This window comes from Astyanax mexicanus, chromosome 6 (genome assembly GCF_023375975.1).
Source record: "Astyanax mexicanus isolate ESR-SI-001 chromosome 6, AstMex3_surface, whole genome shotgun sequence".
In the NCBI taxonomy this organism is placed as follows: Eukaryota; Metazoa; Chordata; class Actinopteri; order Characiformes; family Acestrorhamphidae; genus Astyanax; species Astyanax mexicanus.
The window spans coordinates 25,900,814-25,918,104 of record NC_064413.1 but is presented as its reverse complement, the minus strand read 5'-3'; the positions used below and the strand labels follow the sequence as shown (position 1 = coordinate 25,918,104).

General features: G+C 38.3%; 2 protein-coding genes across 4 annotated transcripts; both read left to right on the top strand.

The window, feature by feature from the left end:
• The first annotated feature begins 651 nt into the window (after window positions 1-651).
• Window positions 652-4,716, top strand: fbxo43 (F-box protein 43). Of its 3 annotated transcripts, none has more exons than XM_007256906.4 (5): window positions 652-742; window positions 1,808-3,202; window positions 3,673-3,775; window positions 3,851-4,042; window positions 4,201-4,716. In XM_007256906.4, exons 2-5 carry the CDS (start codon window positions 1,842-1,844, stop codon window positions 4,444-4,446), a joined length of 1,902 nt encoding a protein of 633 aa, XP_007256968.2. In that variant the 5' UTR covers window positions 652-742; window positions 1,808-1,841; the 3' UTR covers window positions 4,447-4,716. The 3 variants fall into 3 exon arrangements, with proteins under 3 accessions (XP_007256968.2, XP_022529558.1, XP_007256969.2); XM_022673837.2 differs by lacking the exon at window positions 652-742 and adding an exon at window positions 1,260-1,499; XM_007256907.4 differs by lacking the exon at window positions 652-742 and adding an exon at window positions 1,260-1,569.
• A 629-nt stretch (window positions 4,717-5,345) lies between these two features.
• Window positions 5,346-16,844, top strand: LOC103030288 (regulator of G protein signaling 22). Its single transcript, XM_015607752.3, has 25 exons — window positions 5,346-5,534; window positions 5,624-5,652; window positions 5,756-5,818; window positions 6,382-6,558; window positions 6,647-6,732; window positions 6,807-6,894; window positions 7,032-7,164; window positions 7,372-7,984; window positions 8,106-8,267; window positions 8,566-8,734; window positions 8,929-9,033; window positions 9,216-9,317; window positions 10,409-10,606; window positions 10,964-11,056; window positions 11,218-11,375; window positions 11,466-11,625; window positions 12,233-12,391; window positions 13,431-13,472; window positions 13,561-13,722; window positions 14,244-14,423; window positions 14,775-14,939; window positions 15,033-15,140; window positions 15,512-15,599; window positions 16,583-16,672; window positions 16,767-16,844. The coding sequence occupies exons 1-25, from the start codon at window positions 5,492-5,494 to the stop codon at window positions 16,805-16,807; spliced, it is 3,414 nt and encodes a 1,137-aa protein (XP_015463238.3). The 5' UTR covers window positions 5,346-5,491; the 3' UTR covers window positions 16,808-16,844.
• The last annotated feature ends 447 nt before the right edge of the window (window positions 16,845-17,291 follow it).

The following is a 17,291-nucleotide window of genomic DNA, read 5'->3' as shown; positions in this document are numbered from 1 at the left end:
TTTATATGTTGGTAAGTAATGTTGGATTTTGACTAAATATTCCGTGCACATTTTCTTAATAAACTAAAATAAATTGATTTGCACAGCCATGAAGCAAAAAAAAATCATAGAAAAACATTTGTCATACTCATTATTGGTTACAAATAAAATATGAAGACTCAAAACACAATATAAATGATCAATTTCAAAATAATATTTTAGCACGTTGCATGACTTAATGCTAGTTTTGTTTATTAATGTTGGATTGTTTACTACATATTGCATATATTTTTTTCTTCATACAGTCCAACTGTGCACAAAGTACATACACATTGTTCTACATAAACTTAAAGTGATTTGCAAAGCCCTAAAAAATATACACTTTACTATTTCTTTAGTAATATGTATGCATAATAATAATCACAGAAAAGCATTTGTCATCGTCATTATCATCATTATTGGTTAAAAAGAATTTCCATACTCAAAACAACATATAAAATACAAGTTCAAATATTATATTTGTATGTTTAAATACTCAACTTATTTTTAATTGTATTAATGTTTAGGTAAATTACCTTACATATATAAATAAATAAAATAATTATATAATTATATATTATATATAAACACTCCTAGCCGACTTGCCCGTTTACTCTCTCACCAACCCCTCTAATTCGACCCTATAACCTTTGTAGCTCCGGGTCACAGAGCTGAAGAGGAGCATACAGCACAGCGGCGGACAAACCAGAGTTTCTCTGGTTCAGTAAGTAGCTACATTTATCTATTTATTTTCTTAAAGAAATTATTACTAAAGCGATTGTCTATTTTAGGTACACTAAACATGTTGTTTTCTGTTTGGTGTGCAGGATATTAATTAATATTAACTAACATTTAACTTAATTAGACTTCATTAGAATTACCTACAGTAAATTGCGTTGTGTGAAGAAACAAAATTCTGTGATGCTTTACATCCACTTACCTACTTTTAGTTACAGGTGTCATTTAGCTTAAGATTAAAATGACCTGATCTTTTAATTTTCCCCTTTAACTCTTTGTGAAGCACTCATTTCCCATGTGTGGTGTAGCAGGCAGGCAGGCAGGGAGCGAGCTTATTGGGCAGTATAATATTATCACTTTTGCTGATATTATAAAGCTAGAGTTTGGAGGATGTTTGGTTATTGTGTTGGTTGGTTTGTTTATTGCATTGTCTGTTTATTTTTTTTGTTTGTTTTGTTTTGCTCGTTTATTAATTGGTTTGTTGGTTTGCTGTGCTGTGCGTTTGGCGCGTTTTGTGGGGGTGAGCGCGCGACTGGGAGCCTGGGATTTAAAAGGCGCAAAATTCGAAACCGCACAGAGAGAGCTCGTGCTGCACGCCGCCCGTTACCGAGGCGACAGTAACGGATAATAACGGAGCTGTTTTGGGCTCAACTACTGCTCACAGAAAGCCAGCGATGAACACCTAACCTGCCTGCTGAACACTCACTAAAGGAGCTGCTGGAGACACCCAGCACACTACAGAGGCGAGCTTTAGCAGTCTACAGAGACCTTGTTTAACACAACTCTGTGCTAGTAGTTACTGGTAATTCTGAGGTAAATGCTCATTTAGGTTACCTCATTGATTGATTTAAGCTTAAGAATTAGCTATAGTTTACCTATGTTAGTTAAAGTTTGTTGAATATTCTGACCTTTCATGTTGTGGGAGTGTCAGCGTTTTACAGTTTGTTTTGCATGTGTTGCATGTTCATATGATTTGTATTATTTTTGCTTGTTTCTGTAAAGTGTTAAAAGGTTAAAATGTGTCTATTGTGTGTTTTTAATTCAACAACAGGTGAATAATCCACCACCTGCAAGTTCAGTGAGTCATGGAGAGTGCTGGTCGGATGAAATCCTTAAACCTCCTGAAACCCCACTGCCCCAGCACACACATGGACTTGTACACTCCCAGGATAGAGAGGAGTAAAACTACACATGTGGATCTAGACACCCCAAGGGGCAAGTGGGGGAGCATAGAGCGCAGTCAAGTCTCTGTTTGTTTAGACAGTTTGCTTGATACACCAAAGGAAAACTTTGAGCTGAGCTCATCTTTGAGTTTGCACAAATGTGAGAGACCCAAAGACTTGGAAAAGGACCTCAAGAAAGAGCAAGTGCTGCAGACAGGTTTGTGGGAGACGCCTAAAGTAACTAAAAAGAGCGTTTCACTGCGCAGACGTCTCCTCATGTCCAAATCTGCCACAGATGGTAAAAAAACACCAGGCTGCAGGGAATCTCGTCTACAAGGACATGTAGGCATTGCAAACTTTTACTCTCCAGACATGAGTCCAACAATGCCTCTGTCCTACAGCACTCTAAAGGCTGATTCCATGGCCATTTGTTGCAGACAACGACAGCACATGTTTTCTCAAGCGATAACTTCGACTCTTGAAGGTAGTAGAAGTGGAGGGAACAGTCCTGTGCTGCGGAGTGGAGGTTCCTTCTCAGAACACGATCTTAATGAGAGCATCATATCGGGGCTGCTTGTTTCAGAGATGCCTGAGACGCCCCAAAGTGGTAATTTTGCACCTTTAGCAAAGGAAAACTTCCAGACCCCCATTAACAATTTGGCTGCAAACCTTTGCGAGAGTTTAAGTGTCCTAAGCACGCCTTCACACACACCAATCTCCAAGCTAGATGCTAATGCTTCAGAAGACAGTGGCTTCAGCTCTCTAGGTCTGGATAAATCTCAGGACTCTTCCATAGATGATGGCTCTTTTCAGGAGATGATGCAGCCATGGGCATCCCACAGCAAAGAGAAGAGGCGTTCACGGCTGGATCGACAGCGAAGGCTGTCCACACTAAAGGAGGGGGGATCCCAGTCAGAGGAAGACCACCGAGCCCAGCAGGTGGCAGCACAGCACATGAAGGATGAAGATGTTTTCCTGGAGGCAACTCCAGTGGGAGCAGCTAGTGTGAAGCTGCAAGACCTGTCTTTGACCCCAGCCCTCCAGATGGTGCATGCCATGAGCCAGCGCAGCACGCGCATTCTGACCAAGCACCCCAGTCTGGATGAGCTGCTCCGGGTCTCAACTCTAGAAGGACCCATCGAAACTACACTGCCCCTCTCTGGCCTCATTGGTAGGAAAATGGGTCTGGGGAAGATGGACATCCTCACTGAACTTAGCAAGAGGAACCTCCGCCATGTACTAGCAATCATTCTTAAGCTCCTGTCCTCACAGGACATTTACATGTGAGTTTTGAGGTGAAAACCTTTTGATGTGATGCAGTATATATACCCGATAATACAGTACACATTTTGGAAAGTCTTTAAAATTCTCAGTACATTTAGAGATGGCATGAGGGCACCTTTTATTTTAAGTACTGACACTAAAACCTTGAGTTTACCTGATCATGACATTTATATATAACTTGACATTGTGCTGCTTTTTACTGAACTGTACTTTGTAGTATTTAAAATCTGGCTGTCTCAAATAGTTTCTCAAAGTAGGTCTGCATAATATGCCCCCCAATATTTTTAGATCTGCCATGGAAAATGACATGTATTCTATTTTTGTGTTGAGTAATGTAATTGATATGATTTTGCCATACTTTACATTTCTTGTCTTGTGACTATTTTGCATGCACACGTTGCAATGACAATGCCTAAACAATCCATTGTGGAGGTCAAATTATTTAATTCTATTTGTTATGCCTTTCCAGGTGTGGTCAGGTGTCTGAGGCTTGGGGTGACATTATCATGCAAGATAAAAGAGCTTGTCGCAGGAAGAAGTTGTATGAGCGAGAGATGAAAATTGCACTTGAGGTGACACCATATGTCATGTTCTGAAGTGGCACATGGTGATGCCATTGTGTCTGACTGTCTGTCCTGTGTTTGTAGATGGGTAGTGCGGCCAGAGTTCCAGATGCTGAGACCAGGTTGAACCTGGCGTGCCGATCTGCTCTGAGCAGCGTCCAGGCCCAAGCTAAAACACCAATCATGAGCGCACACACTCCTGCTGCCAGACGCACTTACACCCCCTTACAGCACATGACCCCTCAATCCAGCACCAAACGTCAGGAGTTTCTACAGGTATGGAATAAATATGTTTTAGTGAAATGGCCTATTTTGTTTTTTTTTAGCCGGAGGGTGGCAGTGATAAGAAAACTTGAAAACTGTTTATTGACAATCTATTGCATGAAGTATTCAGCAGCCTAATTTCTTATGCATGAAATGTTTGTTTATCTCAGGTGGCCAAGACCCTGTTCAGTGACGAGTGTCTAAAGCCCTGTCCTCGCTGTCAGCACCCGGCTCGTTGTCATTCTGCACGTGGAGAGGGTGTTTGTAGCTGGGCCGACTGTCTATTCCACTTCTGTACCTCCTGCCTGTGCTCCTATCATGGCTCACGAGACTGTGCTCACCTGACTAAACGCAGGAGCAGGAAGGATCTTCTGCCTGGCAGTGCCCAGAGCAAGCGCAATGTGAGGAGATTGTGAGTGTTTTGTAGAAATGTGGGATCTTGTATGTCATGTTTTTTATTTGATTTAATTTTTTTAATTATGAATTTCTGAGGGGATTGCTGTGACCTCAGCAGTTGCAGAAATGAACTTTGCACTCCTCAATGCACTGATTTATGTACAGGTGTCTCTCTTTTTCTGAATGCATGCGCTTCTGTGTATATGCCTGTATGTGTACATATTGTTGTTAACTCTTCTACTGTTTTTATACATCATTTTAATAAAGCCTTTTTATTATCTGAAAGTCTACTTGTTTGTTGGCTGTGCTGCAAAGGGTAACGCTGACATCTAGTGGTAGAGCTGAATTTCTACCCTTACGTTTAACAACTATTTAAATAAGGTAGTATGATATTTTCTTTTGCAATACTTTTATCAATTTTCAAAAACATGGTATTCATTTTTAATTCAGTTCTCATGTAAAGATTGCTTTCAATCCCTGTTTTTGTGTTGAGCAAACTGAATTGCAGTGCTGTGCTCTGTCTTCAAGTCCCCCTGTTTATTGCAAGTTTTATATAAAAAACACCATAATTGTTATATTTCTTCTAATTTTTCATTTATACAATCGTAGTAGGCTATATTGCAAAATGTTTAATTACTGCTTTCCAATACACAGCTGTAATCAAAAACTAGTATTGTCCCCATAACACTTGTTTCCTAATCATTAGGTTTAAACTAATATTTCCTTTAGGAAATGTAGATCTAGTTAGTTTTGTTTTTAATTAAAATGTTGAAAGTAACACATTTTTATATACACACGCATTTACTCTAGAGATCTAGTCATATTAATGTAACTCCTGCGCGTGTCTGGTGTGTGTAGAGTTATAGTTACTGTAGAGATTGTTCAGTGTTGGGGGTGATTGTGTCTCCATGGAAACCCTGATCAGCAATATAGGTTCGGAGCTGACTCAGAGTTCAGAGCAGTTCAGTGTAATTCAGGGATGTTTTGGTGTGTTTGAGTATGAAGGACACACACTTAAGAGTGTATGTGAGTTAATACCACTACCTGAGTGTGCTGCACTTTGTGATGAGCTGGGCTGTATTCAAAATGCAGAGTGAGAGAGTTCCGGGTGAGTCCAGTTTAATCACTGCTGTCAGCAACTAGTTTCTGTTTTTAATCCCAGTTTTTCACTGAATTTACTCAACCTTATCTTCTCAGAACTACCGGAAATAACGAGAAAGAATTTTGTGAGTGGCCGGTCTTGTTTTCATTTCTCTTATGGTCGTTGTTATGGTGTAGCGTTACGATTATAGTGTTTCAATGATTTGTGTGTGTGTTTGTGTGTTTTAGGAGGCTTTACTGTCCTCAGACTCTTTGTTGGTGGAGTTCCTTAATGAGTTTCTGCTGCTGCCTGTGAGATATATAATATACATACATACATACTCTTCAGTTTCTCTGTTTTTGCTTTTTATAGGTAAAATGAAAATTGTTGTTCTATTCTAAGAAACAACAGCCAGCATTTCTCCCAAAGTCCAAATAAAAATATTGTTATTTAGAGCATTTATTCGCAGAAAATGGGAAATGGCTGAAATAACAAAAAAGAGAGTTTTTAAACCTCTAATAATGCAAAGAAAACAAGTTCATATTCATAAAGTTTAAAGAGTTCAGAAATCAATATTTTGTGGAATAATCCTGGTTTAAATGACAGTTTTCATGCATCTTGGCATGTTCTCCCCCACCAGTCTTACACACTGCTTTTGGATAACTTTGTCACTCCTGGTGCAAAAATTCGAGCAGTTCAGCTTGGTTTGTTGGCTTGTGATCATTCATCTTCCTGTTGATTATATCCAGTTTTCTTGCATCCGTCATGTAAAAAAAGTTTTAGGAAATTAGCTCATCATATTGCATTGAATTACAACATCTAATGTGACATATTGCCTGAGGTGTCTGAATACTTTTTTTCTTTTTTTTGTAAGTTGTTCCTGGAGCCTGTCAGGTATAACCGAGACAGGGGTCTGTTTGAGGTGGGTATAGATCCAGCTGAGAGTCTCTCTACACAGATCACAGCTCAACTAACTGAACTGCAAGACAAAAGCACTGATCCCACATGGTTTCCAACTACGCCTTTAATTGACAACAGATACACCATCTCGGTAAGTCCACACCAGAATCGCCATGATTGCTAATGTAAAGTTCATTTGTATTTCTAATATAAATGTCTTTTTATGTATTAATTGATAGTGTTTGGACCCAGCACAAGCTATACAGTGGATCAGGACAGAGCGGCTGCCCTTTTTTCTCCAAAGCGATTATTACTTTGAATACAGGTCAGATACAAAACATCATCTGAGAACATTTAACTGGTGTGTACACCTAAATACAACCTTGTGTTTTCCCACAGATTGGCCTATTGTCTGAGTCAGATGACCATTCCAAAATGGACAGAGGAAGATCTAATCAATCTTTCAATCACGTCTCCTCAGCAAGAGGTAGCCAGTGCTCTCTTGAACACCTTTATTTTATTTTATTTTTTTTAGATGAAGATGGGAATATAACAGTTTTAAGACTTGGAATGATTTAAACAGTGTTTTAATACATTTTGTTATTATGTTGTTTCTTTCTCTAGAGTGTCATGACTTCTGTCCACATGGGGTACTCTGAAATCAGCAGTGACTGCAGCTCTCCACACACAGACTGTTCAGCCTTCAATACGGGGGTTGTAGAGGATACAAGAATAACCCAGACCCAAACAAACAGTAGTGTGTTTTTACTCATTGTCTTTACTAGACATTCTGTTTTACTGTTGGTTTCTTAGCTGTTAATGGTGGTCTGTGCCAAAAAAACAAACAAAAAAAAACATATTGATATTTTTGCAGTGTTTATTACTTGTTTGAAAACTGGGGAAACTTGCTAGGAATGTGATTAATTCCTGTAGGACTCTATTGCATATGTTTATGTTCTTAAAGATCTCACATTAGGCCATGATTCTCTGGAGGCTGGAGTGAACCAAAAGGCATGGCCTCTGACCCAGCTTTGTGAAGAACAAAGTCCTTCAAATCAACTTGTCCTTAATGATTTCAGTACCACCACAGTCCAGCACAATATCACAGAGGTGGATAAAGAGGGGAGGATACCAAGAGCTGTCTTGGGTGAGACAAGTGTATGTAAGTGTATTTTGAGTAGACACTGCAGAATTCCTTCAGTCTTACATCAGAAAACCCAAACAGAGCAACTCACTGCAGCCTGTCCTCACTGTGTCACAGTTACAAACTGCACACCATCTCCAGAGTGTAGGGATGGCTCACCTGCCTCTCAGATTAGTGTTCCAGAGGAGCTCAGCACATCTTATCCTGCTCAAGATTCTGTCACAAAGCTGAATTCTGAGGCCTTTGCCTCCACTGCCCTCTCTGGCCTGGAGTGTGCCACCGGAACAATAGTTAACTATGGCATTCAAGTAAATAAACAGGTATTTCTGGACTTTAAGAGCTTTTTACAAGGCCGGACTGGAGAGAGGGTGCTAAATCTGTGGATGGACATAGAGCGTCTGAAAACTCTTCGTAACCCAGAAACCATCAACAGGTATTTACATGCCAGTATGATTCTTTCATTTCTACCTTTTTATGATTTTTTTCCCACTGTATCATGCAAATTTTACTTGTATCTTGTGTCTGTGAAAGTCTCCATCTTAATATGTGTTAAGGCATTTGGTCTGGGTGAAGAACCAGTATCTACCAGGCAGAGGCTCCACAGCACTGAGTGTGGAGTTTCTCTCCAGATTGGATCTGATCAGCACTCTCTCCTGGACGGAAAACAAACTGCACCTTGTTCAGCCACTTCTTACAGAGGTCCTGCTCTTCTATTGGTGAGACTTGGGATGCTTTTGAAAATGCCTTTTATTTCCAATATAAACCCAAAATTCTTTCAAAATGTAGAGTACAGTTGATGTATGATGGAGTTTCCAATGTATACCATAATGCAATCGGTGGTGTTGTCAGACTTAGAGAGGTCTTAGAGCAGAACAAACACAGAAAAGGTGAGATACTAAAAGAACTTATTTCAGGTATAACCTGTATCTGATTTCAGAACATATTTGAAAGTGGTATAAATTAGATTTGTGCTATTTTAAGAATCTAATGCGAACATTATTTTGTGTATCCTAGGGGCCAGAGGTTTATATTACACACACTGATTGAAAAGAGATGCCAAAAAGTGTGTTTTCTGCAGCCCTGCTGGGATTGCCCGGCATTTCAACAAGACTCCTGCCCCATCCACCCCAACCCTCCACCCCTGCACTCTGCATACTACATTGCATCAGAGAGCCCTGCTGTGGTATGAGGCCTACAAGCAGTTAGCAGTTGGGCAGCTTAGTATGAATGTTTTCTGTTCGATTCTTTAGTGTATGGTCTTATACTTGCGGAGGGAGGGGCTTGTGTGACTGCATTTAAAGTATTCTGTGACCTGTATATAATATATACATATATTACATATGTGTGTGAATGTACACTATGGGTGTGTGTTAACAGGATGGAAGCCACAACAGTGAGATGGAGAGGATGGTACAAGTGTTGCACATGGAGTCCAAGACTGGGTTCTTCTTTACAAACTTTTGTCAAAACTCAGAAAACCAGGTGCACTTAGATACACAGCCTTGTTGAAATTAATAAAGCCCTAACTGATGCTCAGCAGTAAGACTGTACCTTGAGTCTGTGTTTTTGCTGTTTTCACATTTACATTTTACTTTCACTGAAAGCTACAATGGTTCCTATGAATAAGCTGCAATGTCACTTTGGATATGTCACTTTCATTCCAGCTGTGGGAAAATGCAGCTCAGTTCTGCAGCGATCTTCAGGAGTATCATCAGCTGTTTTACCAGCCTACACTGGATCCATACAGAGTACAACAAAAGGCCCAGGTACAGACCTTTGATTACACCAAGCCTATAAAATGTTAAGCATAGATTAAATCTACCGTATTTTTCGCACACTATAAGGCGCAATTAAAAAACTTTAATTTTCCCTACAATTTTTAGTGCGCCTTGTAATCGTGTATGAATTTTACCAGTCAGTGCAGTGGTATCTCCTAAATACCACTGCACTGACTGGTAAAATTCATTTCAGTTTAGTTTTCCAGCACCGACACTGGAGTAGCATTAGCATTACTCGCTAACTGTGCTCGCTATGTCCCCATTCAGAGGGGAGTATTATCGGCTTGTAGCCTACTCCTATCCCCGGCTAGCACTGCTGGAGTGGTTAGCAGCTAATGCTAAGTAGTTAGAAGCTAATTCTCCAGCCTTAGTGCTGCAGAAATTCGGGAACCAAATACTTTTTTCACGAAAAAAGTGTAGATTAACATCCAGCGCTCGTTTGACTTTAAAAGAAAGTATTTTTTTTATTACAGTTTTGTTTACTTAACTTAGCTTAGTTTTACTTAATTTGGTTAGCTACCCCCCCACCACCCAGTGGCAACACATGCTGAATTAGAAGTTCCTTATAGTGTCTCTTAAAATGCCACTTATTATCCGGTGCCCCTTATGTATGAAAATAGACCAGAAAGTAGATGTTCATTGACTGTGTGCCTTATAGTGCGAAAAATATGGCAGTCTATTTTTTGTGAAATCCTAATCATACCCTAATATGACCCAATTTAATCCTTATCTAAGCCTTACCATATCTTAATTGTAAAATTGTTGCCCAATCATACCTAACCTAATCTTGTTCTAACCCCAAGGAGCAGTGTCCTAGACTAGTCTTTACCTATTCAGCATTTTGCATACAGGTTTTCTATCGAAAGTAAAAACAATCTGTGACTAGGAATAACCTCTGTCTGGAAAACTGACCCTGTAAATTCTGACTGTTATTTTATGTAATCCCAATTGGCCTAATCTAAACCAACTCTGTAAAGAAGTGTTGATTTAACACTGAAAAATGTAATGTGTATGTCTATACCCTGCTAACATCACTTTGTCAGTTTGCTTGTAGACTTTTATGTACCCTTCTTTTGTAGCTGCTCTATGCTACCTACGTGTGCAGCTGGACTGCTGTGAGGAGTGTGGGTTTGGAGGAGCAGTACAGGCAGGATATCTTTGCCCATCTTAGGGTCCCTTTTGAAGAGCTGTTTGACCAAGCTGAGGAACATGCGCATTACATACTGCTGGAGCCATGGACACTACTGACACAGCAGGACACAGATATATTCCACAGGGTAGGACACTTCTGTCTATCCATTGATTTTACCAGTTCCGAATTGATTTGTTGGTTCATGAGTATGAGGGACTGAATCATGATATAGAATGATAATGATAGAATATACTTTTACATTGTGAATAAAATACATTGTTTAAATAGTTCAAAGGAGTTCCTCATGTGAAGCTTTTTCAAATGAGGGACATTTTGCATTTATTTCCATTAATACATTATTGTGTCACGCTTGAAGTTTGAACTATAGCTGTAACTATATATACATGTATATTTTGAGATTTTACAATACTTTTGTGTTTTCATTGTTTATTTAGTTAAGTGCATTTCTGTATGTATGTGGTGCATTTGTGTGGCTGTGCAGGTGGCTATGTGGAAGGAGGAACGCTTTGTAGAGCCTGAGCTTTATAAGACACTCCAGGACATATACACACAGACACAGTGTCGTCAGAAGCAGGTAACACTGTTCACTGTTTTCCCCCTCAGTGTGACACTATAGAAGACTGTAAATAAGCTTTTAAATAGACTAACTGAATGACAGTGTAATTTAATATTCAACCTGTTTCTGCATTGGTACGTGCACTGGATGCTGATTGTGTTCACACTCCCTCTGTTTAGTTTGCACAAGAGCACAAGCCCCCATCACCACCAGCTAAAGAGTTTGACCCATGGGCTCAGGTACTGCATCAGTTTCGACACCACCGCCTAGGCTTTCTGCTTCGTAATCGAATGGAACTCCAGAACTTTTTGGCCTTTCTGGAAGAGAACTTTGCCAGGTGACCTTTACAAAACATAGTCTGTTTAGACACTGAGTGGAGCTATACTTTGATGAGTTATATTTGTGTCTTTTTTGTGTGTGTGTGTAGTGTGGACCTGCTGTGTTGGTTGGATATTGAGCAGTTAAAAAGAATCCCTAATGACATGAGAGTGAGGGAGGAGAAGTGCCAAAATATTAGAAATCAGTACCTCAACCGGAATTATCTGTTTGGCCCAAGCAGCCCTGCAAACAAGCAGCAACAGACTGAGGTAATAGACACATACACACACACACACACACACACACACACAATTAACACAAGTTTTCACCTGCCAAAGTTTTTTTTTTTTTTTTTAACCTCTACAACTTGTATCTCAAAGCAGCTAGACACTAGACATACAATCCTACTTAACAACAAATATATATATATATATATATATATATATATATATATATATATATATATATATATATATATATATATATATATATATATAAACAATATAACCTTTTCTGACACAAATTTTGTCCCCCCAACTGTCAGATTTAAAGAAATGGACAAATTACAAATCCTTAAACTAAACCAAAAGTTTTTTTTTATCTAATAATGGTCGTTGCCTTTTCCTATTTGGGTTACATACAGGTTTGTTTATGTGCTAAAAACATATTTAATATTTTACTTAAACATTACTGCAAATTTATTACTTTATTATTATTTTTGTTTATAGAAGAAATCAAAAAGTAAGATATAGTTGAATCTGCATTAAATCTGCAGGAGAATCAGGCAGAGTCATTGTTAAATCATAATGTTTTATTGGTGATGTGCAGTATTTGCAAATAACTGATTTAAAAATGCATGTATGTATGTGTGTTTAGCTGCTGCGTCTAGCTGGTGGCTGGACACGTTTACAATGTGAGCCAATCTCCACGCCTGTGCTGTCCGAAATTCAGTCTCTGGTCAGAAACCGTATTGAAAGAAAATGGCTGCCAAGGTTCCTCTCCAGTAAAGAGTTCATCGCTCGCCAGAAACAACAGGTGAGGCGGTTGCAATCAGAGGATCAGCTATTGGTGAATAAATGCCAACTTATAAAATTAGGAGTAATCATGAAGGACTATATGCATAGCATGGAATCAGTTTATGACAATATTTGTATCAGAATGGATTCGCATAATTGTATCAGAGCTTTCAGCCGCAGTTGTGGGTTAAAGTTTACATACATGCATCATGGACATTAATACCCCTACAATGTTGGGTTTTCGGTTATTATCTTATGAGCTTTTATTCTTCTAGAAAGAATTCAGAATAGAGGTAAAATAAGTTTGTTGGTTATCATACTTGGGGTTGGGGTCAGGTCTTTGCATGAATGAAGTTACACTTATATACTTATATAGCGCCTTTCTAGAAACCCAAGGACGCTTTGCAATGTACATGTTTTATACATGACCATTTGTATTCAGCACTCATGCACACGCCAGTAAGAAGTGACAGCCAATAGTGCACAGCGTACTCTCAATCGGAAACGACCGTCCACCTGAAGGACTGCATCGGGCACTGGAGCATTTACCCAGGACATAATGCCAATTCATATCTGGACACAGTCCTACGTACATTTTAGGCACACAATCCTATACACTACACATACATATACAAATCAATTTAGAGTATTACATTTTTCTAATTGTAGTAGCTTTAATAAAAATATATATTTTTACGAGAGGCAGAAATGTGTGCTTAGTGTGTGATGTAAAATCCTTAAACTCTAAGTTCATTCTGTGTTACTTGTGAAGGGCATTACACCTGTTCTAAATACTACACCTGTTTTAAACATTACACCTGCTAATGACCCTCTCTACTGCTCATGTAGCAACATGTAACGACACCTTCCTCATTAGTTAATGATCCGCCTCTGTACTTTAGCATGGCACTATTACTGAGGTAGTGGAAGGTGAGCGTGGAAGATTAAGAAAAGAGGGAGAGGTGCTGCTTGCTCTGTAACTTGAGTACTATTTAAGGGTATTAAATACTACCGCTAGCACTCATTAAGTTCTTCATCCAGTTCCCATGTTCCTGCAGGCTGAGCACGGGGATGGAGTTCAGAAGAGGAAGATATGGAAGGTGAGTCAAACTCCGCCCCATTGCCCTCTTCTTTTCAAACCAATGCTGTCTCTTTTTTCATTGTTTCACTCTCCCTGTGGTCATGCAGCAGGTGGACGGAGGGTTAATGGGCTCATCTCGGGAGGCTTTGGCACTGCGTAAAGTGTTGTATGATCCCAACACTTGCCTTCACTTCCGCCTCTTTCTCTCACTGAGAGGTGAGCTCCTGGAGAATGACCTGCTTTTCTGGCTGGAGGTGCAGAGATACAAGGTAAAAGCAGCCTTGTCTGAAAACTTTAAAAACTTTAGCATCATATATTCTTTTAGAATAGGTATGACTAATTTGGCTTATGATATTGGGCTTTTAACTGTGTAAATCCTAATATCAATATAACATGCCTTTTGTGTTTGCAGCATAGTTGTTCAAATTTCATACGAACACTACGTAATACTAATTTTGAATCAGATAATTGTCTGATGAAGTTTTTTTTTTTTTGCCTAGAAAACGAATTTGTATGTAATTCTTAAATACGTCCTTCTGTTGATTAGCCCTTTATGGCAGAAATGGAGAACAAAATCAGATTAACCATTAATGCAGTTAGGCGCAAACAAGGGACTTATCCAATCACTTTCTGTTTTCCAGTGGGACCAAAGTTCTATATGCTTTACTGAATGTGACTAAATATAGTACCAATATTAGTATTTTCAGATCTGTCTTGTAAATTCACTGTTCTTTGCATTGCTGCTGTAACTGTGCTTAGTCTTACTGTCTGTTTTTGATGTTATGTATAGGATTTGTGTAACTCTCACAGTGATGAGGTGACAGTTCAGCAGAAAGTCTCTGCCATCATCAGTTGCTTCATCGACTGCTGCTTTCCTCCCAGTGTTCAGATTCACATCCCCCCTGAACAGGCTCAGCGCATCCTGCACACAAGGAACAGCCTCGGCCCTTATGTGTTTAGAGAAGCTCAGGTACCTCTGGGCTTGTTACACACACACACACACACTAGGTGGTGTTATATAATATATCATGATTCTGGTATGTTCCTCAATCAAATAAGACAAAAGTAGTACACTTGGTTATCAATTTATAGATAAACATGACTGAATATTTTCCAACATTTATTAATTATAAAATTCAACCTATTTGTAAGTGGTAAAAATATGTGAACCTACTGTAAGAACAGATATCTATTAAAGCAAGATCCATCCACTCTGTCCACTACCTTGTTCTTGTCTTTCTCTTGTCTTTCTTTGTCTTTCTTTAGTAACTTAACCTACCACACTGTAAAAAGTGCAGTAAGTGTGTGTATATGTATGCAGATGAGTGTGTTCAGTGAGCTGCTGAAACACTGGCCAGCGTTTGTGGAGTTGAGGAGCAGTGTGCCTGAAAAAGAGATTGTGCCTGAGCTGGAAAAGAGGAGGAACCAAGAGAGAGAGAGGCAGAGGATAAAAGAGGGGGCACAGCAGATTGAAGAAATACCAGAGGTAATGCCACACTGTGTTCGTAGATAAAAAAATACAGTTTCTTACGCAGATTCACAATTGTTTTCTGGAATTTGTGTCTGTGTGTGTGTTTAGATGCTACAGGGGGACCGGAGGAGTGTGTTAGATGGGCTGATGGAGGAAGCCAGTATGTATGAAGAAGGAGTAGAAGGTGAAGAGACAGATGACCATGTGGGAGACAAGGTCAGGTTTTCTTTAGGCTTTTTACATATAATTTTAATGTGACCTATATCCTACATTTGACTGAAAAGTTTGTGTACTCAAACTTATGTGTGCGCAAAAAAGCAGGGATGCTCAAATAGGCTATGGCATTCAAGCCATGTTTAATTGATTGGTATTATTAGGCCCAAAGTGGGCCCATTATTATTCCCCGCACCATTCTACTACTGCCTGAATGAGGGGTAAGTTTTTTTTGTTCTTATCATTGAATTTTCATCTTTACAAAAAGATAATATTCAGTCAAGATCTGTGTTCTTGTTTTATTGCTGTTGGGTAAGATGCTGAATTAGTTTTAAATGAATGTGTTTGTTAGAACTGTAGTACTTGTGTTTCAGTTGTTCTGGTCATACTCAAAGCACATGGCTGCCCTGGAAAATGAGGAGAAGATAAAACACATGCAGGCACTGCAAGAGAAGCCGTCAGGTAATGTAACTATACATGGACACAAGCACAGGTTCAATAAAAACTGTGAGCCGTGGATGAAGCCCCTATGCTTTTTTTGTTGCTACAAAGATCACACCTTTTAGTATCTTGGACCATATACATTTTTACTATAAATTGTCTTTAAAAACAAAAAAAAAACACAATGACAAAGGTGTTTGCACATCTATTGTTTTTTTCTGAAATCAAGGGCATTTGATAAGTGTATTCTCTTTTCATTGAAAGAACTGTCTGTACTGTTTTCTGGTAGATTTCAGAGCATTTCATTAAGGATTTTATTGCAATTAGTAAAAGGTGGTTGTTAAGGTCGGGATGTTCTCGGTATGTGGTCATCTCCCTAACTCATCCCGAATTCATCTTAGACGTACTGGTTATAGTCAGTTATAAACGTTTTAAATTTTTTAAAAACTCTTTATGCCCTGAGAACAGTTTCTCTGACTAATAAGTTTATTGATTATTTACTTTTTATTGATTATTTATTATTATTATTATTTTTTTTTTTTTGAAAAGTATATCTTTATATATATATTTTAGAAAAAGATAGAAAAGTATATCTATCTATTTGTATGTTTTGATGACTAAACAGAGACATGAACGTTAATAAATGATTATTTATTATTTTAATGACAACATTACAGAGGTATTTTTTAATCTGTTTAAAATCCTGTTTGTCTCAAGAAACAACATTTTTTACTTTTCAACCCCCTCCAATTTTGATAAAAAGCAAACAGTACTGTATTAATCTGTATTAATAACTTTGTTGCTTAAAGTTAATTTTTACTTTATAGAAATCATGTCAAGTACTGAATGGTTCTCAGGATCTGCTTGCTTCTTAAATCACATTATTACATTGGTCACTGGCTAATTGCTACTGAAGTGCTCATAGCAGAATATATATATTCTATGTCACCCATGCATTTTCTACATTCTTTATCACTGTGTTTATATCCCATATATTTCTTTAGATTTTAACTCTGTGCCCAGAGTGAGGTCAGGAGATCACAAACATAGACAGCCCACTTCTACAGTTCCTCCACCCAGAACAGCTAGGATAGGTATTTAAATTTTAAACTTTTTATATGTCTGTGTTTAATTTAAACATGTGGAAGCTGCTTGTTTGAACACTGTAATGCTTTCTCTCACACACAGGTCACCGAGTGCTCAGAAGTAGATCATCAAAAAGAAGTTAATTTGATTTAATTGCAGAATATACACCATGTATGTGCAAAGTAGTCTTTGTCATCTTTATCTAAACCACAGTTTTCAAAGACATTTTTGTAGTTTTTTTTTTCTGTCAGTGATTCAATAAACCTGGACTACACAACAGCCTGTTTCCTGTTTGGAGATTCTGTACTGAATAAAAAATGAAAGAGTAGCATGATACTAGGTTAAATACACTGTGTAAAATATTCCCAGGTAACTAAAGTAACTAAGCTGTTAGTGCAAAAAGATTGGCCAAACTGCACATTAATTTTTCTTAAGTAAAAATGTTTAAAGTGTTGCAGGTCATGCTTATGCCACTTAAATATTCCAAGCAACTGTTCTGATTTGAGAGTTCAAGAGCAAAAAAGATGTTTAAATCTAATAAAGCAGAGCAGTTTGCTTTTAAATCTTTTATTGATTTACATTTGAATATTTTAAGTTACTGTTTTTTTATATAATGTTATTCTCTTT

Excerpts from the sequence above, each read along its gene's own strand:
- fbxo43 (XM_007256906.4), top strand. The coding sequence starts at position 1,842 with ATGGAGAGTGCTGGTCGGATGAAATCCTTAAACCTCCTGAAACCCCAC. Across the intron at positions 3,776-3,850 it reads AGATGAAAATTGCACTTGAG|ATGGGTAGTGCGGCCAGAGT; the intron begins GTGACACCATAT and ends CTGTGTTTGTAG. Across the intron at positions 4,043-4,200 it reads AACGTCAGGAGTTTCTACAG|GTGGCCAAGACCCTGTTCAG; the intron begins GTATGGAATAAA and ends TGTTTATCTCAG.
- LOC103030288 (XM_015607752.3), top strand. The coding sequence starts at position 5,492 with ATGAGCTGGGCTGTATTCAAAATGCAGAGTGAGAGAGTTCCGG. Across the intron at positions 6,733-6,806 it reads GATTATTACTTTGAATACAG|ATTGGCCTATTGTCTGAGTC; the intron begins GTCAGATACAAA and ends GTTTTCCCACAG. Across the intron at positions 14,424-14,774 it reads ATGTGTTTAGAGAAGCTCAG|ATGAGTGTGTTCAGTGAGCT; the intron begins GTACCTCTGGGC and ends ATATGTATGCAG.